This window comes from Scyliorhinus torazame, chromosome 8 (assembly GCF_047496885.1).
Source record: "Scyliorhinus torazame isolate Kashiwa2021f chromosome 8, sScyTor2.1, whole genome shotgun sequence".
In the NCBI taxonomy this organism is placed as follows: Eukaryota; Metazoa; Chordata; class Chondrichthyes; order Carcharhiniformes; family Scyliorhinidae; genus Scyliorhinus; species Scyliorhinus torazame.
The window spans coordinates 151,264,688-151,287,148 of NC_092714.1; the positions used below are offsets into that span (position 1 = coordinate 151,264,688).

At 48.6% G+C, this 22,461-nt stretch overlaps 1 protein-coding gene across 7 annotated transcripts in view; it reads left to right on the top strand.

Moving 5' to 3' along the window:
- Positions 1 to 22,461, top strand: part of mcf2la (mcf.2 cell line derived transforming sequence-like a) — a 343,346-nt gene that overhangs the window by 270,041 nt on the left and 50,844 nt on the right. For all 7 annotated transcript variants that reach the window (XM_072514367.1, XM_072514366.1, XM_072514368.1 and 4 more), the window contains 2 exons: positions 6,331 to 6,423; positions 8,936 to 9,061. In XM_072514367.1, coding sequence (XP_072370468.1) covers positions 6,331 to 6,423; positions 8,936 to 9,061 — 219 coding nt within the window. The remainder of the gene's footprint in view (positions 1 to 6,330; positions 6,424 to 8,935; positions 9,062 to 22,461) is intronic.

A 22,461-nucleotide genomic window follows, 5' to 3' on the forward strand; every position in this document is an offset into this window, starting at 1 on the left:
TTTCCAAGTCAGGATGGTGTGTTCCCACGTATCTGCTGCCCATGTCCTTTTAGATGATAGAGGTCCTGGGTTTGGAAGGTGCTTTTCCCAAGTTGCTGCAATGCATCTTGTAGATGGTACACACTGCAGCCATGGCGTGCTGATGTTCGAGGGACTGAATGTTCAGGGTGGTTGATGGATTGCTTTGTCCTGGATGGTGTTGATATTCTTTGGTGTTGTTGGAGCTACACTCATTTACGCAAATGGAGAATATTCCATCACACTTCTGACCTGTGTGTTGTAGATGTGGACAGGCTTTGGGGAGTCAGTAGGTGAGTTATTCACCACAGAATTCCCAGCCTCTGATCTCTTGGGCGGGATTCTCCGCAATTGGCGCGATGTCCGCCGACCGGCGCCAAAAATGGCGCGAATCAGTCAGGCATCGCGCCGCCCCAAAGATGCGGAATTCTCCGCATCTTGAGGGGCCGAGCCCTCACCTTGAGGGGCTAGGCCTGCGCCGGACTGATTTCCGCCCCGCCGGCTGGCGGGAAAGGCCTTTGGTGCCCCGCCAGCTGGCGCGGAAATGACTTTGCCGTGCGACGCATGCCGGGAGCGTCAGCGGCCGCTCACGGCATCCCCGCGCATGCGCAGTGGGAGGGGGTCTCTGCCGCCTCAGCCATAGTGAACACCATGGCGAAGGCGGAAGGAAAAGGGTGCCCCCACGGCACAGGCCCGCCTGCCTATCGGTGGGCCCCGATCGCGGGCCAGGCCACCGTGGCACCCCCCGGGGCCAGATCGCCCCACGCCACCTTGTCCCGCCGTTCGAAAGGTGGTTCAATCCGCGCCGGCTGCCGTGGGTTGACAGCGGCAGGACTTTGGCCCATCGCGGACCGGAGAATCGCCGGGTGTGGGCCCGCCGGCCGGCGCGATTTCCGCCGACCGGCGCGGCGTGATTCCCGGTACCGCCGAATCTCCGGTGGCGGATAATTCGGGACACGGCGGGGTCGGGATTCACGCCGCCCCCCGGCGATTCTCCGACCCGATGGGGGGTCGTAGAATCGCGCCCATTGTAACTGGAGTATTTATATACTGTTCGATTTCTGATTTATGGTGAATCTCAGAGTGTTGATGGTGAGGGATTCAGTGATGCTAATGCTCTTGAATGTCAAGGGACGATGGCTAAACTCTTATTGGAAATGGTTACGATTCGCACTTGTGCGGCACGAATATAACCCGATATTACCGATTTACCTAAGGGACTGCCAGGGAATATGCTGTTTGTAGATCACAACAACCAGGTTCATAATGAATGAAAGTTCATCCTTCACCTTTGACTCCTAATTTAACTGGTCTACATGTTCTGTATGTCCTATGTGTTCTGCAATAGGGCTCAGCGAGCACAAAGATGAAGGTGAAAGGGACTTAGTGAACATGTGAACATAAGCATCAGACACAAGACGATCTCATATTTCTGGAGGGTGAGAGGCTGCCCAGGAGAGTATTGCCTTTGGCTATTGGTCATCCGATTTTAGAAGGAGTCATTTTATAAATACATGCAACAGACAGGGAGCCTTGTCCACCTGCTACATTTCCCAAAAGTCCAGTTGAAATATTGTGGTCTCCATGGTGCTGAGTTGGTCTTGTGCACTGTATGCAGACAAGGGGTTCCAGCAATGAGGCAGGCTGGCAAATTACCCGCACTCTGGCAGGCTTGAGGGTCAAGTGGCTCACTCCTGCTCCTAATTCACATGTATCTCATTCATATGGTTGAGCAGAACTAAAGTGCAGAACGTTGGCTGTAAAGGAGAGAGGATAAAAATAAAGTTGATGAGAGGAATGTAAGATACATAGAATACCATTAAATCCCTACAGTGTAGAAGCAGTTTGGTCAGCCAATTGAGTCTGCGCGCACCCTCTGAAAGAGTACCCTACCTAGGCCCAATCCCCTTGCCTATCCCCGTAACCCTCACTAACCGGTACATCTTTGGACACTAAGGAGCATTTTCTTAACATGGCCAATCCACCTAACCTTCACATCTTTGGACTGTGGGAGGAAACCCTTCACTGTGAGGCATCTGTGGTGATATGTATCACTGTAAATACACAAAGGGTTAATGTAAATACACTAAGACTAAGTAAACACTAGAGGGAGCACCAGAGACATCATGACATGCAGACATACAGCTAATGAACACATAGAATAGGACATGACCAATGGGCAGTCAAGACACCCAGAGGTGACACTACCACAAGGGGGCAACCCATATAAAAGGACAGGGCACACATGCTCTTTCTCTTTCCACAGGTGACACTCAGAGAGAAGGACAGGGGCAGATCAGAAGCATCTCACCCACCGCATGGCTTAGAGCAGACTGGTTAGTTAGACTGAGTTACTATAGCAAGATTAGCAGGAGAGTCGAACTCAAGTAGGAGAATTGTTAACTGTTCAATAAATGTGTTAAACCTATCTCCAAGTCTGAACCTTCCTTTGTCAGAGCATACATCAAGGAAGCAGCTTATGCTACATGAAGAAGCATAACACAACATGGTACCAGTGAGTGCTTGTTGAATCTATATAGTTCAACTCAGCAAGCTCTGTGACTACCAGCAACAGCACCCAGGCAAGATGTTCGAGATTCCGGTTCCTCAGCAGCTAAAGTACCACGGCAATCTCAGTGCCAACTGGCGTGCATTCAAACAGAGATTTGAGATCTACATGGTAGCATCCGACCTAGATGGCGTGGCCGATGCTGAGAAGATAAAGCTACTACTCACCAATGCGGGTGAAAGTGCAACAGAAATCTTCAACTCCTTCAGATACTCAAAAGGGCAAGACAAGAGAGACTTTCAGACAGTCCTGGACAAGTTTAAAAACTACTGCGAGGTCAACACAATAGAAGAAATCGGTAAAACTGGCGCCAATACTCACCACGAGGCAAAGGTAGGCTTGCAAATGCAGAAAACGGCAGTTTTGATTGGCAGCCATCTTGAGAAAGGAGCCGCACATGCGCAGTTCCCCAGAAGACGCGAACCGGCAAAACAGTGTTTTGCGCATGCGCGGTTGTTCAAAGAGCGCACAGTAAAGGAAAAGCGATCTGTGCATGCGCAATCCATTCCTACGCTCTGTCACAAGCATCATGACGTCAGAGGCCCTGGACCATGCCCACTTAAAGGGGAGATGCCCAAAAAGAGTGAAAAAAAATATTTTAAGCCAGAAAACACAATTCTTTCGCCTGGAACGACAGCACTATGCCTGAACTTCAACCAGTAGCTGAAAGTAACCTCCGCAGAACCCTGCAACAAGCAGTTAGCACCGCCCTAAAAGATGATTTAGTCCTTGAAGACTACGACTCAGGCATTGATTTCTTCCTTGGACATAGCGAGCAGAATGACAGCTCCGACACAAAAAGTGATGATATGGTCCTTGAGGACTACGACTCGGAAGATGATTTCATCATTGGACGTGGTGACCTCAGTACCAAATCCGAACCACAACGAAATGATGTGTACCTTACAGAATCCAACACAGACATGGGTGAGTTCTTCGGATTTGAGGATCCTCAGCCCAGCATAGACGACATCCCAACCCGTGAGTACAGGATTCTGCTGCGCTCTGAATCCAAGAGACGGTGAGCAGTACAAGCCCACAGAGAGTGGGCTGGCGCCGAGAGACAGAGAGAGGTACAATCCCACAGAGAGCGGCCTGATGCCACACCAGTGGTCCACGCACCACGAACAGTGTTCCATGCTCCACACAGAGAGTGGTGCACGCACCATGAAGAGACCCCGACTCCACACAGAGGGTGGTCCATGCACCACGAAGAGTCCCCGGCTCCGCACAGAAAGCGATGACAGACTCCACAGCGAGACCACTGCACGTCCCCACACAGAGAACACAGAAAGACTCCACAGCGACACCACTGCACGACTCCGTTGAGAGCGCACAGATCGACTCCACAGCGAGACCACTGCATGACTCCACACAGGGAACGATGCCAGACTCCACAGAGAGAGCGGTACAAGCCTTCACAGCGAGCTCGTTGACAGACTCCTCGATGGAAACAACGCAAGACTTCAGAGCGCAGTCCTTGCATGACCAAGACCATGAAGGTCCAGCAACCTTATCTGAGCAACCAGCAGCAGACGATGCAAGTCTGCCACGCTCAAGTGCACAGCAAGATGACTATGACAGTCTACCCAGATTATTTGAGCCACCAGAAGAAGACTCTGACGGTCTACCCAGCTCATCTAGCCGACAAGAAGACACTGAAGATCTACCCACTGTATGTGTGACAAGTGATAAAGGCTTCACAATTCCCATACAAGATGTGCGACATCTCAGCGAGACTGACAGACCTCAGCTAGTATGTACAGAGGCACTCGACGATCAAAGTGAGGTTACTAGTGACTCCAGTGGCACTACGTTAATTCAAACCTCATCTACTCGAGCCTCTCCACAAGAAAATGCATTCTTGAACGTTTTGATCCAGACGGGGAGCATCAAGAAACCTCAGATGATTCAAGTGAACCTGAAATAACTCCGGATGGGGAGTGTTAAGAAACCAAAACTGATTCAGGTGAACTAGAATGGACTCCAGACGGGGAGCATCGACAAGCCAAAGATGATTCCAGTGAACCGGACATGACTCCAGACGGGAGTGCCGAGGAATCAAAGACGGCACGCTCAATGAAACAGCAGGTGCCACAAAGGACACTGACACAAGTAACTTTGTAAAGGACTCAAATTCTCCACTCGGTGTGGTCATTGAGCGCAACAAACACAACAACAAAACCTACAAATACAACAACAAAGACAACAACAAGAAGCGTACCAAAGCAACGTCAACAACAAGCATGACAAAAACAACAACAATAGAACAACAACTGGTACGACTTGGTACAACTCTGCCCATGAAGGACAATGTTACTGCTCAGCTCAGAACGATGGCGAGAGTGCAAACATATCAAGGCATGTCAACACAGACCAGCTTTCAAGGCAGTTGACATACGGCATCAATACCGCGAACACAGACACCAGTCCAGGTCAGACAGGAAAGATGACTTAAAGAATCGCTACCACAAGCATAGAAAAAAAGAGTCCAAATCAGACAACAAAGTGATTTGACCATTTGCACACGTCCTGATGACTTCTTGGTTCCTTAAGCACAGGGACACTGACGGTGTTCACAAGGAAATGACAACATCAACATCGACACTTCAATAACAAAACAAGAAAGCCACTCAACTGTATAAATTCATGAACTTTGGACTCATAAATATTATTTGGTATTGTATAATCATCACTGTCATCATGATTTGTACATATCATCACTTATCTACCTATTTTGTTCAATTTTCTTTAACACTGTACAGAAAATATGTAACACAAAAAAAAGGGGGATGTGGTGATATGCAATACTGTAAATACAAAAGTGGTTAATATAAATACACTAAGACTAAGTAAACACTAGAGGAAGCACCAGAGACATCATGACATGCAGACATACAGCTAATGAACACATAGAATAGGACACGACCACTGGGCAGTCAAGACACCCAGAGGTGACACTACCACAAGGGGGCAACCCATATAAAAGGACAGGGCACACATGCTCTTTCTCTTTCCACAGGCGACACTCAGAGAGAAGGACAGGGGCAGATCAGAAGCATCACCCACCGCATAGCTTAGAGCAGACTGGTTAGTTAGACTGAGTTACTGTAGCAAGATTAGCAGGAGAGTCGAACTCAAGTAGGAGAATTGTTAACTGTTCAATAAATGTGTTAAACCTATCTCCAAGTCTGAACCTTCCTTTGTAAGAGCATACATCAAGGAAGCAGCTTATGCTACATGAAGAAGCATAACACAACAGCATCAGTGCTAACCACTGTGTCTCCCTGATACTGAGTAAATGTACAAGGTTAACGCTCAGCAGTGTTTCCAGTTAAACCAGAATCACAGGACAGGGAAAATGTGAGGGAAATCTGGGCATGGGCAAGTCCAGAACAGATTTGAGAAAGCAATTGCCACACGGTGATCAATGGGTTCTGAGTAGGAGAGGGGAAGCGAAAGCCTGATCCATCCAAGAAGCTATAATTGGGATAGTTTGGGTTTCGATGGAAGGGTTAATTAGAGGGGCTGATCGGTCCCCTCTCCTCGCTGTGACCAATGAAAGCCTCTGTGACATTGTGTTGCATGCTGAAAGAAGCTCCCTTGAGTGTAAGAAAAATGCCTTATTTCAGAACAATTGATATTGCATACGATGACTTGATGCAAATTTCTAGTCAATAGTAGCACTCAAAATCACAAAATTTTCTCACCTTCCCACTTGTGTGAACCATTGTGTGTTTCAGGAATGTCAGAAAAAGTTGGAACACAAGCTGGGCTTGGATTCGTATTTGCTAAAGCCTGTGCAGCGGATAACAAAGTACCAGTTACTGCTGAAGGTAAGGGCTGGCAACAGAACCACACAAAAATAATTTTAAAAAGAAAGCATTCAAAGTGCCATTGGATAAAAAGGTGCCGATGCAACAACAGGTAAATCAGTATGGGTTGACCAATGAGTGCAATACCTTGGAAGAATCAGCGGCCACCAAGCAGAGTAACTATAGAACTATTTATTAGCAATACAACTATGTAACAGAGAATCATCATTTTTAAAAAAAAGTTTTATTCAAGACTTTTAATTTTTAATGATATAACCATATGAAAACGGATGTTACAAGTTACAATATAAAAGAAACACAACCAACAGTTTAGATCACATCCAAAATACCCACTCTCCCACCCATAACCCTCCCCCCCAACAACTGCCGGTGACTAACTGCTGAAAAAGGAAATAAATGGCTATCATCTTTGCTAGAACTCCTCCACTGATCCCCTTGCCGTGTATTTGACCTTTTCCGAATGCAAAAATTCCATGAGGTCACCCAACCAGGCCGAGGCACTGAGTGGAGTAGGAGACCTCCAACCAAGTAGAACTCTCCTCCGGGCTATTAGCGAGGCAAAGGTGAGGACATCCCCCCCCCCCCCCCCACACACACACACACACATCTGCAGCAGTGGAAAGTCCGATACCCTGAAAATGGCCACCAAAGGACAAGGCTCCAGTTGGACGTTAAGAATTACTGCCATGGTGCCAAAGAAGGAGACCAAAAGCTCAGTAACCTGGGACTCGGCCAGAACATATGTGTGATTAGCGAGCCCCCGAGACCACCGCTCATACTTGTCCTCCTCTCCCGAAAATAAACCACTCATCCTAGCCCTATGCACCACTTTAAACAGGATCAGGCTAAGTCGCCCGCACACAGGAGGATGTGGAGTTTACCCTGTGAAGGACTTCACTCTACAAAGAATGATAATGATGGTACCAATGACTTTAATTCCAGATTCTAGACTGGCTAGGAAAACCAGCGCTCAGCCCCAGGATTCGTGCGCACCGACCCGATTGGCCGAGCAGGTCATATGCCCCGCTGAGACCCCGCCTCGTAAAGGGGCATGCCACCACAATGAGTGTCCTTCGAACTGTTATGGGGAAGCACCAACTCCTCTTGTAGGCAGCAGGTGATGATGGCATCATCAGTAGGACTGAGCCAATTGATTTTAATTCAACTGACAACTTCGCCCAGGAGAGTTTCAGCTACATGATGTGTGTTCATTTGTCAACTCTGCACTCAATCATGCTGACCCCTGAAAGTCACCACCATGGAGAGATAATCAATTGACAACTTTAGGCAGAAAACCCCTCTGAATTACTCTTACTCTGTCTACCTGGAAAGTGTGAACAGCATTATAATCTCACAATCTATATGGACACTGGCCTTGCTCCATGCTGCATTCAAGAAATCAGCAATTTGGTCTTTAGCAAGTATTTTTAAAATGAAAAGTAACATGGAAATGGAAGCTGGACATGGAGCTAGTGATATTTAATCCTTAATTGAGAGCATTTGATGCTGGCAGGAGTTTTTTATTTAAGAATAATGCAAAGACGCAAACACTAATACCTGGCTATGAATACAGAAACCACCACAAAAAACAAAACACTCATCCACAAATCTGACCATTCACAAAAAATACTGGGCTATTTGCTCATGAACTGGGTCATTCACTGAAAAAACAGGCCTTTTACACAAAAGAAAACAGACTGAAACCAAGGAATATCCAAGCAAACGGCAGGAAAAACAAACTGGGAATATTATTTTGGCAACTGAAAAATCATACTACATGTGTGAAAATGGCACTAACCAGGCTATATGCACAATAAAAAAAGTCTCTTGCCTGGTTATTGAAATACACACTTTTCTGAATGGATGTTCAAACATCAGAGGCTGGTTTAGCACAGTGGATAAACAGCTGGCTTGTAATGCAGGACAAGGCAGCAGCGCGGGTTTAATTCCCGTACCAACCTTCCCAAACAGGCGCCGGAATGTGGCAACTAGGGGCTCTTCACATTGAACTTCATTGAAGCCTACTTGTGACAATAAGCGATTATTATTATTATTATTATTATTATTATTATTAAACTGAAAATCAAATGGCCGGTGACCCAGATATAAAGGAGGCAAATTCCATTCCTCCATTGATGTCCAATCATAATTTTTCATGGATCCTGGGACCCATTTTAGATGATGATAAACGTCTTCCTGTTGCTCGTATCCTGAGTGCAGTTGGGAGCAATGTAATGCCAAAGGGAATAACGATGCTTGTAAGTCTCTCCTTACATCCACCAAACTCCTTTAGACTTCTTCATTATTCACTGATAACCAACTATCAAACTCAATGCACAACGTGGAGAGTTGCAAGGAACCATTATTTTGTAATACCTTAGCCCATTGAGATGTGGACTTGAATAGGCAAACAAGGAACTTTCTTGATACAAACAGGTTGATGATTGTCCACCGGAAGTTCAAAATTGTGTTTTGAGTTAAGGAATTGATGAGTTTGTCCAATTTTTGACAGGAGTTGTTGAAGTACAGCAAGAACTCTGAGGGAGCTGAGGACCTACAGGAAGCATTGGCAGCCATCTTGGGAATTCTGAAAGCTGTGAATGACTCTATGCACCAAATTGCCATCACAGGATATGAGGTAAGACACAAACTGATCTCATTGCGAACTATGTGCTTACATAATGCCCCACGACATCGATCCTCTTCCTTTAACACTATGTACATAAGGTGTTGTGCAATAGTAAATAAATTGCCAAATATTTTCTTACATGACTAGTCAGTCACATGACACCGCCAGTTAAAAGCAATACTTTGACAAGATTACTTAATTACCAAGTTTGTTTAATTACCAAGAGGTCGTTGAAACAATTTGCAGTGAGGCCATGGGAATCCATTGAATCCCAACAATGCAGGAGGAGGCCATTCGGCTCATCAAGTCTGCACTGACCCTCTGAAAGAGCACCCTCCCTATGTCCACTCGCCCGCCCTATCTTCACAACACCACCTGACCTGTAAGTTACTTCCCGGTAAGTGGCAGAAAGTACTAGAGTGAAATGCACAGAGCACTGAGTGGCCATGAGGGTGGTAAATGGTGAGGGTGGTTGGTGAGCTTAGTCCCAGCTGGCATTGGAAGGCTGGCATCCGATTTTAGAAGGAGTCATTATGTAAATACGTTTTCAGTGAGAAAGGAGTAGTTGGGCTGTTGCCTCGAAAGAGGCAGTGAAAGGAAATTTGACGGACCCCTTGGAGAATGCCTTGGGAATAACGCAGCTGTATTTATTCTCGAGTGGAGTGGAGAAAACAGTGGAGTGATGGATTGGGGTCAAAAAAGAAATGTGGTCTCAGTGCGGTGGTGGCCATTGTGAGCAGCTGACTGGATCTGTCATTTTATGTCAGCAATGTAGCAGTAGACATTTGCCACTACGAAGTCCAGCACTTGGAAAAGCTGCTACATCTTTGGCAGAACGAGTCATTTCACGAGGTGATGTATCTTACATACAATAGTTGACCAAGCAGAATCAATTAGTGTGGCTAATGAGATATGCACGACGACCTAGAGTATCATAGAATTTACAGTGCAGAAATAGGCCATTCGGCCGATCGAGTCTGCACCGGCTCTTGGAAAGAGCACCCTACCCAAGGTCAACACCTCCACCCTATCCCCATAACCCAGTAACCCCACCCAACACTAAGGGCAATTTTGGACACTAAGGGCAATTTATCATGGCCAATCCACCTAACCTGCACATCTTTGGACTGTGGGAGGAAACCGGAGCACCCGGAGGAAACCCAAATCAAATGTAAGCTCGACATGGGAGTGAGGGCAAATTTAATCACTTCATCAGCATTGAAATGACGGAAAATTAAGCCGCAAATGGTCCCAAGAGCAGTCCTTCTGAAGGACTATAACGGTCATCAGATCAAAACGTTAGGAGTATGTGAGCTTGCAGTCACTGGCCAGGACAGAATGTGCATGATAACATTTGCCAGAGTGGAGACAGAACGCAAATCGCTCATTGGAGTGGTGGCGTGTGAAGAGTTTGGGCTTGTTAAGCGGGTGTACATTGCAGAAAGCATGGCACGCCGCCGACAGGTATCCATTGAATCTATTATGAAGGACTATCCTGAGGTTTCAAGGTTTTGGCACTCTGCCTTTTACATACTGCATCCAGTTGAAGGAGAATGCGAAGCCGGCTGAGATGTGTACCTGCTCCCCTGAAGGACAAACTGAAGGCCGAGTTACACAGAATGACGGCTCTAGGAATCATCATGCGCCTAGAGGAACCCACCGACTGGGTTAACTCTATTTCATATATTTAACTATTTCATAGTTAACAGTAACTTTGAAATTTTAAAAAAATATTCAAAAAAAAAATAATTGTAAAAAATTTTTTTAATTTTAATTAATTGACGCAATGTCAGTTAGAGGGGCGCTGTGCTCTGACTGTGAGATGTGGCAGGTCCGGGAGGCTTCCAGCGTCCCGGATGGCTTCATCTGCAGAAAGTGCACCCAACTGGAGCTCCTCACAGACCGCATGGTTCGGTTGGAGCAGCAATTGGATGCAGTTAGGAGCATGCAGGTGGCGGAAAGCGTCATAGATCGCAGTTATGTAAATGTGGTCACACCCAAGGTGCAGGCAGAGGGTGACCACCAGAAAGGGCAGGCAGTCAGTGCAGGAATCCCCTGTGGTTGTCCCCCTCTCGAACAGATATACCCCTTTGGATACTGTCGGGGGGGATAGCCTATCAGGGGAAAACAGCAGCAGCCAGAGCAGTGGCACCACGGCTGGCTCTGATGTTCAGAAGGGAGGGTCAAAGCGCAGAAGAGTAATAGTAATAGGGGACTCTATAGTCAGGGGCACAGATAGGCGCTTCTGTGGACGTGAAAGAGACTCCAGGATGGTATGTTGCCTCCCTGGTGCCAGGGTCCAGGATGTCTCCGAACGGGTAGAGGACATCCTGAAGGGGGAGGGCAAACAGGCAGAGGTCGTTGTACATATTGGTACTAACGACATAGGCAGGAAGGGACATGAGGTCCTGCAGCAGGAGTTCAGGGAGCTAGGCAGAAAGTTAAAAGACAGGACCTCGAGGGTTGTAATCTCGGGATTACTCCCTGTGCCACGTGCCAGTGAGGCTAGAAATAGGAAGATAGAGCAGCTAAACACGTGGCTAAACAGCTGGTGTAGGAGGGAGGGTTTCCATTACCTGGACCACTGGGAGCTCTTCCGGGGCAGGTGTGACCTGTATAAGAAGGACGGGTTGCATCTAAACCGGAGAGGCATAAATATCCTGGCCGTGACATTTGCTAGTGTCACACGGGAGGGTTTAAACTAGTATGGCAGGGGGGTGGGCACGGGAGCAATAGATCAGAAGGTGAGAGCATTGAGGGAGAACTAGGGAATAGGGACAGTGTGGCTCTGAGGCAGAGCAGACAGGGAGAAGTTGCTGAACACAGCGGGTCTGGTGGCCTGAAGTGCATATGTTTTAATGCAAGAAGTATTACGGGTAAGGCAGATGAACTTAGAGCTTGGATTAGTACTTGGAACTATGATGTTGTTGCCATTACAGAGACCTGGTTGAGGGAAGGGCAGGATTGGCAGCTAAACGTTCCAGGATTTAGATGTTTCAGGCGGGATAGAGGGGGATGTAAAAGGGGAGGCGGAGTTGCGCTACTTGTTCGGGAGAATATCACAGCTGTACTGCGAGAGGACACCTCAGAGGGCAGTGAGGCTATATGGGTAGAGATCAGGAATAAGAAGGGTGCAGTCACAATGTTGGGGGTATACTACAGGCCTCCCAACAGCCAGCGGGGGATAGAGGAGCAGATAGGTAGACAGATTTTGGAAAAGAGTAAAAACAACAGGGTTGTGGTGATGGGAGACTTCAACTTCCCCAATATTGACTGGGACTCACTTAGTGCCAGGGACTTAGACGGGGAGGAGTTTGTAAGGAGCATCCAGGAGGGCTTCTTAAAACAATATGTAGACAGTCCAACTAGGGAAGGGGCGGTACAGGACCTGGTATTGGGGAATGAGCCTGGCCAGGTGGTAGATGTTTCAGTAGGGGAGCATTTCGTTAACAGTGGCCACAATTCAGTAAGTTTTAAAGTACTGGTGGACAAGGATAAGAGTGGTCCTAGGATGAATGTGCTAAATTGGGGGAAGGCTAATTATAACAATATTAGGCGGGAACTGAAGAACATAGATTGGGGGCGGATGTTTGAGGGCAAATCAACATCTGACATGTGGGAGGCTTTCACGTGTCAGTTGAAAGGAATACAGGACCGGCATGTTCCTGTGAGGAAGAAGGATAAATACGGCAATTTTCGGGAACCTTGGATGACGAGTGATATTGTAGGCCTCGTCAAAAAGAAAAAGGAGGCATTTGTCAGGGCTAAAAGGCTGGGACAGACGAAGCCTGCGTGGAATATAAGGAAAGTAGGAAGGAACTTAAGCAAGGAGTCAGGAGGGCTAGAAGGGGTCACGAAAAGTAATTGGCAAATAGGGTTAAGGAAAATCCCAAGGCTTTTTACACGTACATAAAAAGCAAGAGGGTAGCCAGGGAAAGGGTTGGCCCACTGAAGGATAGGCAAGGGAATCTATGTGTGGAGCCAGAGGAAATGGGCGAGGTACTAAATGAATACTTTGCATCAGTATTCACCAAAGAGAAGGAATTGGTAGATGTTGAGTCTGGAGAAGGGGGTGTAGATAGCCTGGGTCACATTGTGATCCAAAAAGACGAGGTGTTGGGTGTCTTAAAAAATATTGAGGTAGATAAGTCCCCAGGGCCTGATGGGATCTACCCCAGAATACTGAAGGAGGCTGGAGAGGAAATTGCTGGGGCCTTGACAGAAATCTTTGGATCCTCGCTGTCTTCAGGGGATGTCCCGGAGGACTGGAGAATAGCCAATGTTGTTCCTCTGTTTAAGAAGGGTAGCAAGGATAATCCCGGGAACTACAGGCCGGTGAGCCTTACTTCAGTGGTGGGGAAATTACTGGAGAGAATTCTTCGAGACAGGATCTACTCCCATTTGGAAGCAAACGGACGTATTAGTGAGAGGCAGCACGGTTTTGTGAAGGGGAGGTCGTGTCTCACTAACTTGATAGAGTTTTTCGAGGAGGTCACTAAGATGATTGATGCAGGTAGGGCAGTGGATGTTGTCTATATGGACTTCAGTAAGGCCTTTGACAAGGTCCCTCATGGTAGACTAGTACAAAAGGTGAAGTCACACGGGATCAGGGGTGAGCTGGCAAGGTGGATACAGAACTGGCTAGGCCATAGAAGGCAGAGAGTAGCAATGGAAGGATGCTTTTCTCATTGGAGGGCTGTGACCAGTGGTGTTCCACAGGGATCAGTGCTGGGACCTTTGCTCTTTGTAGTATATATAAATGATTTGGAGGAAAATGTAACTGGTCTGATTAGTAAGTTTGCAGACGACACAAAGGTTGGTGGAATTGCGGATAGCGATGAGGACTGTCGGAGGATACAGCAGGATTTAGATTGTTTGGAGACTTGGGCGGAGAGATGGCAGATGGAGTTTAATCCGGACAAATGTGAGATAATGCATTTTGGAAGGTCTAATGCAGGTAGGGAATATACAGTGAATGGTAGAACCCTCGAGTATTGAAAGTCAAAGAGATCTAGGAGTACAGGTCCACAGGTCATTGAAAGGGGCAACACAGGTGGAGAAGGTAGTCAAGAAGGCATACGGCATGCTTGCCTTCATTGGCCGGGGCATTGAGTATAAGAATTGGCAAGTCATGTTGCAGCTGTATAGAACCTTAGTTAGGCCACACTTGGAGTATAGTGTTCAATTCTGGTCGCCACACTACCAGAAGGATGTGGAGGCTTTAGAGAGGGTGCAGAAGAGATTTACCAGAATGTTGCCTGGTATGGAGGGCATTAGCTATGAGGAGCGGTTGAATAAACTCGGTTTGTTCTCACTGGAACGAAGGAGGTTGAGGGGCGACCTGATAGAGGTCTACAAAATTATGAGGGGCATAGACAGAGTGGATAGTCAGAGGCTTTTCCCCAGGGTAGAGGGGTCAATTACTAGGGGGCATAGGTTTAAGGTGAGAGGGGCAAGGTTTAGAGTAGATGTACGAGGCAAGTTTTTTACGCAGAGGGTAGTGGGTGCCTGGAACTCGCTACCGGAGGAGGTGGTGGAAGCAGGGACGGTAGTGACATTTAAGGGGCATCTTGACAAATACATGAATAGGATGGGAATAGAAGGATACGGACCCAGGAAGTGTAGAAGATTGTAGTATGGTCGGCACGGGCTTGGAGGGCCGAAGGGCCTGTTCCTGTTCTGTACATTTCTTTGTTCTTTGTTCTTTGTGTGTGTTAAAAAGTGGAATGGTGATCTGAGAATCTGCATGAATTCCAAGGACCTCAAACTGAACATGAAAAGGGAACACTACCCAAACCCGAAGAGGGAATAAATATTGTGCGAGATGACTGGACCGACATGTTTCAGCAAGTTGGACGCGTCACAAGGCTCCTGGCAGCTCAAGCTGGACAAAGCGAGCACCAGGCTCTGCATGTTCAACACACCCTTCGGTGCTACTGCTTCCTGAGAATGCCGTTTGGCATCATTTCGGCGTCTGAAATTTTCCATTGTGCCATGGAGTACGTAGTGGAAGGTTACCAGGCATCCGCGTTTATGTCGATGATGTAATCTGGGCGTCCACACTTGAGGAGCGTGATGGATGGCTTCTTCGAGTCCGATAACGGGTAACAAAAAATGGCCTCAAGCTCAACAAAACAAAATGCCAAATTGGAATTGATACCATCACTTTTTTAGGGGACATGCTCTCGGCACAAGGTGTGCAGCAGGATAACAAAAAGATTAAGTCCATCCTAAGATGCCACGGCCCACAGACAAAAATCTGTCTTGCGCATCTTAGGGATGAAATTTCCTGTTTAGCATAGTGGGCTAAACAGCTGGCTTGTAATGCAGAACAAGGCCAGCAGCGCGGGTTCAATTCCCGTACCGGCCTCCCCAAACAGGCGCCGGAATGTTGCGTCTAGGGACTTTTCACAGTAACTTCATTGAAGCATAATAATAAGCGATTATTATTATATTATTATACTTTCTCAAGCCATGACCATCAAGGAGGTACACCTGGTTGATGAGGATTTACAACTACATGTCAATCTCGTTGCTGCGTCGCTTCCAGTCTCATTTGAGAAGTCGCACCCAATACAGACAGAAACAGCCAAGGACGTAGTCCTACAAAAGGTAATCAAATGTCTCCAAGAGAGATGGCCGAAGGGTTCCTGCTCCGGGCACTACAATGTGTGCTCAGAATTGAGTGAGGCAAATGGCCTTCTTCTGTGACAGTACAGAACTGTGATTCCACATTCCTTGAGGCCGCTCATGCTCAAGAAGCTCCACGAAGGGCAGCTGGACATTGAAAAATGCAAACGCAGGACCAGGGATACAATTTATTGGCTAGGCATCACCCAAGACATTGCAGACATGGTCAACCACTGCGACACGTGAAAGAAATTCGGCTGCAAGCAACGCAAAGAGCCGATGCATGTGGGTGAAATTACCTGCTAGCTGTAATTACTCTGTACATGGATCAGTGTGCTAGCTGTGGTTACTCTGTACATGGGTCAGTGTGCTAGCTGTCATTACTCTGTACATGGGTCAGTGTGCTAGCTGTGGTTACTCTGTACATGGGTCAGTGTGCTAGCTGTGGTTACTCTGTACATGGGTCAGTGTGCTAGCTGTGGTTACTCTGTACATGGGTCAGTGTGCTAGCTGTAATTACTCTGTACATGGATCAGTGTGCTAGCTGTGGTTACTCTGTACATGGGTCAGTGTGCTAGCTGTAATTACTCTGTACATGGATCAGTGTGCTAGCTGTGGTTACTCTGTACATGGATCAGTGTGCTAGCTGTGGTTACTCTGTACATGGGTCAGTATGCTAGCTGTGGTTACTCTGTACATGGATCAGTGTGCTAGCTGTGGTTACTCTGTACATGGGTCAGTATGCTAGCTGTGGTTACTCTGTACATGGGTCAGTGTGCTAGCAGTCATTACTCTGTACATGGATCAGTGTGCTAGCTGTGGTTACTCTGTACATGGGTCAGTGTGCTAGCTGTGGTTACTCTGTACATGGGTCAGTGTGCTAGCTGTCATTACTCTGTACATGGGTCAGTGTGCTAGCTGTGGTTACTCTGTACATGGGTCAGTATGCTAGCTGTCATTACTCTGTACATGGGTCAGTGTGCTAGCGGTCATTACTCTGTACATGGATCAGTGTGCTAGCTGTGGTTACTCTGTACATAGATCAGTGTGCTAGCTGTGGTTACTCTGTACATGGATCAGTGTGCTAGCTGTCATTACTCGGTACATGATCCAGTCTGCTAGCTGTCATTACTCTGTACATGGGTCAGTGTGCTAGCTGTGGTTACTCTGTACATGGGTCAGTTTGCTAGCTGTGGTTACTCTGTACATGGGTCAGTGTGCTAGCTGTCATTACTCGGTACATGATTCGGCCTTCTAGCTATCATTACTCTGTACATGGGTCAGTGTGCTAGCTGTGGTTACTCTGTACATGGATCAGTGTGCTAGCTGTGGTTACTCTGTACATGGATCAGTGTGCTAGCTGTCATTACTCGGTACATGATCCAGTCTGCTAGCTGTCATTACTCTGTACATGGGTCAGTGTGCTAGCTGTGGTTACTCTGTACATGGGTCAGTTTGCTAGCTGTGGTTACTCTGTACATGGGTCAGTGTGCTAGCTGTGGTTACTCTGTACATGGATCAGTGTGCTAGCTGTGGTTACTCTGTACATGGGTCAGTGTGCTAGCTGTCATTACTCTGTACATGGGTCAGTGTGCTAGCTGTGGTTACTCTGTACATGGGTCAGTGTGCTAGCTGTGGTTACTCTGTACATGGGTCAGTGTGCTAGCTGTGGTTACTCTGTACATGGGTCAGTGTGCTAGCTGTCATTACTCTGTACATGATCCAGTCTGCTAGCTGTGGTTACTCTGTACATGGGTCAGTGTGCTAGCTGTGGTTACTCTGTACATGGGTCAGTTTGCTAGCTGTGGTTACTCTGTACATGGGTCAGTGTGCTAGCTGTCATTACTCTGTACATGGGTCAGCGTGCTAGCTGTGGTTACTCTGTACATGGGTCAGTGTGCTAGCTGCCATTACTCTGTACATGGATCAGTGTGCTAGCTGTGGTTACTCTGTACATGGGTCAGTGTGCTAGCTGTGGTTACTCTGTACATGGGTCAGTGTGCTAGCTGTGGTTACTCTGTACATTGGTCAGTGTGCTGGCTGTCATTACTCTGTACATGGGTCAGTGTGCTAGCTGTGGTTACTCTGTACATGGGTCAGTGTGCTACCTGTGGTTACTCTGTACATGGGTCAGTGTGCTAGCTGTCATTACTCTGTACATGGGTCAGTGTGCTAGCTGTTGTTACTCTGTACATGGATCAGTGTGCTAGCTGTGGTTACTCTGTACATGGGTCAGTGTGCTAGCTGTGGTTACTCTGTACATGGGTCAGTGTGCTAGCTGTCATTACTCTGTACATGGGTCAGTGTGCTAGCTGTGGTTACTCTGTACATGGGTCAGTGTGCTAGCTGTCATTACTCTGTACATGGGTCAGTGTGCTAGCTGTGGTTACTCTGTACATGGATCAGTGTGCTAGCTGTGGTTACTCTGTACATGGGTCAGTGTGCTAGCTGTCATTACTCTGTACATGGGTCAGTGTGCTAGCTGTGGTTACTCTGTACATGGGTCAGTGTGCTAGCTGTGGTTACTCTGTACATGGGTCAGTGTGCTAGCTGTGGTTACTCTGTACATGGGTCAGTGTGCTAGCTGTGGTTACTCTGTACATGGGTCAGTGTGCTAGCGGTGGTTACTCTGTACATGGGTCAGTGTGCTAGCTGTCATTACTCTGTACATGGGTCAGTGTGCTAGCTGTGGTTACTCTGTACATGGGTCAGTGTGCTAGCTGTGGTTACTCTGTACATGGGTCAGTGTGCTAGCTGTGGTTACTCTGTACATGGGTCAGTGTGCTAGCTGTCATTACTCTGTACAAGGGTCAGTGTGCTAGCTGTGGTTCCTCTGTACATGGGTCAGTGTGCTAGCTGTGGTTACTCTGTACATGGGTCAGTGTGCTAGCTGTGGTTACTCTGTACATGGGTCAGTGTGCTAGCGGTGGTTACTCTGTACATGGGTCAGTGTGCTAGCTGTCATTACTCTGTACATGGGTCAGTGTGCTAGCTGTGGTTACTCTGTACATGGGTCAGTGTGCTAGCTGTGGTTACTCTGTACATGGGTCAGTGTGCTAGCTGTGGTTACTCTGTACATGGGTCAGTGTGCTAGCTGTCATTACTCTGTACAAGGGTCAGTGTGCTAGCTGTGGTTACTCTGTACATGGATCAGTGTGCTAGCTGTGGTTACTCTGTACATGGATCAGTGTGCTAGCTGTGGTTACTCTGTACATGGGTCAGTGTGCTAGCTGTCATTACTCTGTACATGGGTCAGTGTGCTAGCTGTCATTACTCTGTACATGGGTCAGTGTGCTAGCTGTGGTTACTCTGTACATGGGTCAGTGTGCTAGCTGTGGTTACTCTGTACATGGGTCAGTGTGCTAGCTGTCATTACTCTGTACATGGGTCACTTTGCTCGCTGTGGTTACTCTGTACATGGGTCAGTGTGCTAGATGTGGTTACTCGGTACATGGGTCAGTGTGCTAGCTGTGGTTACTCTGTACATGGGTCAGTGTGCTAGCTGTCATTACTCTGTACATGGGTCAGTGTGCTAGCTGTGGTTACTCTGTACATGGATCAGTGTGCTAGCTGTGGTTACTCTGTACATGGGTCAGTGTGCTGGCTGTCATTACTCTGTACATGGGTCAGTGTGCTAGCTGTGGTTACCCTGTACATGGATCAGTGTGCTAGCTGTGGTTACTCTGTACATGGGTCAGTGTGCTAGCTGTCATTACTCTGTACATGGGTCAGTGTGCCAGCTGTCATTACTCTGTACATGGGTCAGTGTGCTAGCTGTGGTTACTCAGTACATGGGTCAGTGTGCTAGCTGTGGTTACTCTGTACATGGGTCAGTGTGCTAGCTGTGGTTACTCTGTACATGGGTCAGTGTGCTAGCTGTGGTTACTCTGTACATGGGTCAGTGTGCTAGCTGTGGTTACTCTGTACATGGGTCAGTGTGCCAGCTGTCATTACTCTGTGCATGATCCAGTCTGGTAGCTGTCATTACTCTGTACATGGGTCAGTGTGCTAGCTGTGGTTACTCTGTACATGGGTGGTCAGTGTGCTAGCTGTCATTACTCTGTGCATGATCCAGTCTGGTAGCTGTCATTACTCTGTGTAGCGCACAATGACTTATGAGAGAGACGAGTAGAGATGAAGTCGATGAGGCTTTATTAAGCGAGACTTGTCCCCAGCAGTTCAGCAACAGAATGGAGCGGCGGGGAGAAGCTCGGGTTCTTATCCTCTGCCTTCAGGGCAGAGCCAGGAGTCAACAGCCAACCAGGACCCGGGATCTGTCAGCCAATAGCATCACGGCTTCACAGTCCCACATGACCCCTAATACATACTACCACATTCACCCCTTGTTAAAAAATGAACCCGGCGGGGTGGTGGTTCGCATGGTGGTAGGGGTTTACAAGGCTTATCCTGGAGGAAAATTTTGGGCATGTCATTACAGTTTTAGCCCTACACTGGGCTATGTACAAGGTTTGTGAAACTATTTACAATATTAGTAAGAGAAAAATTGTTTGTTACAGTCCAACAACATTCTTGGTGTCACGCCGATGCCACGAGTCGAGCGGGCGGTCTGGTCTTCCTCGTCGATCGCCTAAGCCCCGGTGGTGGTGCAGGTGCTTGTTCCGGCATTGTTGTCTCCGGGAGCGTTTTGGTGTTTGTTCCTGTTTCACTCCTGGGCGGACACGGGAGGAGGACCGATCCTCCCGGGAAGGGGGCGGTCGCGGGGTGCGCCGGTGGCAGGGAGGGGATGATCGGTGTCGGGGGGGTGTGTGTGTTGCCGGCGGGCGCCAGGTCTCGCAGGGAGACCGTGTCCTGTCGGCCGTCGGGGTACGCCACGTAGGCGTACTGCGGGTTCGCGTGGAGGAGGTGAACCCTCTCAACCAACGGGTCCGACTTGTGCGCCCGCACAAGTTTCCGGAGCAAGATGCGTCCTGGGGCCGCCAGCCAGGTCGGCAGCGACGTTCCGGAGGAGGACTTCCTGGGGAAGACAAGGAGGCGCTCATGAGGCGTTTGGTTAGTGGTGGTACACAGCAGCGACCGGATGGAGTGGAGAGCGTCCGGGAGGACCTGCTGCCACCGGGAAACTGGGAGATCCCTGGACCGTAGGGCCAGTAGGACGGTCTTCCAGACCGTGCCGTTCTCCCTCTCTACTTGCCCGTTCCCCCGGGGGTTGTAGCTGGTCGTCCTGCTCGAGGCTATGCCCTTGCTGAGCAGGAACTGGTGCAGCTCGTCACTCATGAAGGAGGACCCCCTGTCGCTATGGATATATGCGGGGCAACCGAACAGTGTGAATATGGTGCCAAGGGCTTTAATGACTGTGGCCGCTGTCATGTCGGGGCAGGGGATGGCGAAGGGGAAACGGGAGTACTCGTACACCACGTTCAGGAAGTATGTGTTGCGGTCGGTGGAGGGGAGGGGCCCTTTGAAATCCAGACTGAGGCGTTCAAAGGGGCGGGAAGCCTTGATCAGGTGCGCTCTATCCGGCCTGAAAAAGTGCGGTTTGCACTCCGCGCAGATGTGGCAGTTCCTGGTGACTGTACGGACCTCCTCCACAGAGTAGGGGAGGTTGCGGGACTTTATAAAATGGTAGAACCGAGTGACCCCCGGGTGGCAGAGGTCCTCGTGGAGGGCTTGGAGACGGTCTATTTGTGCGTTGGCACATGTGCCGCGGGATAGGGCATCGGACGGCTCGTTCAGCTTTCCGGGACGGTACAAGATCTCGTAGTTGAAGGTGGAGAGCTCGATCCTCCACCTTAAGATCTCGTCATTTTTAATTTTGCCCCGCTGTGCATTATCGAACATGAAAGCTACCGACCGTTGGTCGGTGAGGAGAGTGAATCTCCTGCTGGCCAGGTAATGCCTCCAATGTCGCACAGCTTCCACTATGGCTTGGGCTTCCTTTTCCACTGAGGAGTGGCGGATTTCATGAGGCGTGGAGGGTTCGGGAGAAAAAGGCCACGGGTCTGCCCGCTTGGTTAAGGGTGGCCGCCAGAGCTAAGTCGGAGGCGTCGCTCTCGACCTGGAAGGGGAGGGACTCGTCGATGGCGCGCATCGTGGCCTTTGCGATATCCGCTTTGATGCGGCTGAAGGCCTGGCGAGCCTCTGTCGACAGGGGGAAGGTAGTGGTCTGTATTAGCGGGCGGGCCTTGTCTGCATACTGGGGGGCCCACTGGGCGTAATATGAAAAGAACCCCAGGCAACGTTTCAGGGCTTTGGAGCAGTGGGGGAGGGGAAATTCCATGAGGGGGCGCATGCGTTCGGGGTCGGGGCCTATTATCCCATTGCGCACTACGTAGCCCAGGATGGCCAGCCGGTTTGTGCTAAAAACGCACTTTTCCTCGTTGTATGTGAGGTTCAAGGCGTTAGCGGTCTGGAGGAATTTTTGGAGGTTGGCGTCGTGGTCCTGCTGATCGTGGCCGCAGATGGTTACGTTGTCGAGATACGGGAACGTGGCCTGCAACCCGTGCTGGTCAACCATTCGGTCCATCTCCCGTTGGAAGACCGAGACCCCGTTCGTGACACCAAATGGGACCCTTAGGAAGTGGTATAGACGCCCGTCTGCCTCGAAGGCTGTGTACTTGCGGTCACCTGGGCGCATGGGGAGCTGGTGGTAGGCGGACTTGAGGTCCACGGTGGAGAAAACCTTATACTGGGCAATCCGATTTACCATGTCGGATATGCGGGGGAGAGGGTACGCATCTAGCTGTGTGTACCTGTTGATGGTCTGGCTATAGTCTATGACCATCCTTTGCTTTTCCCCGGTCTTTACTACTACCACCTGG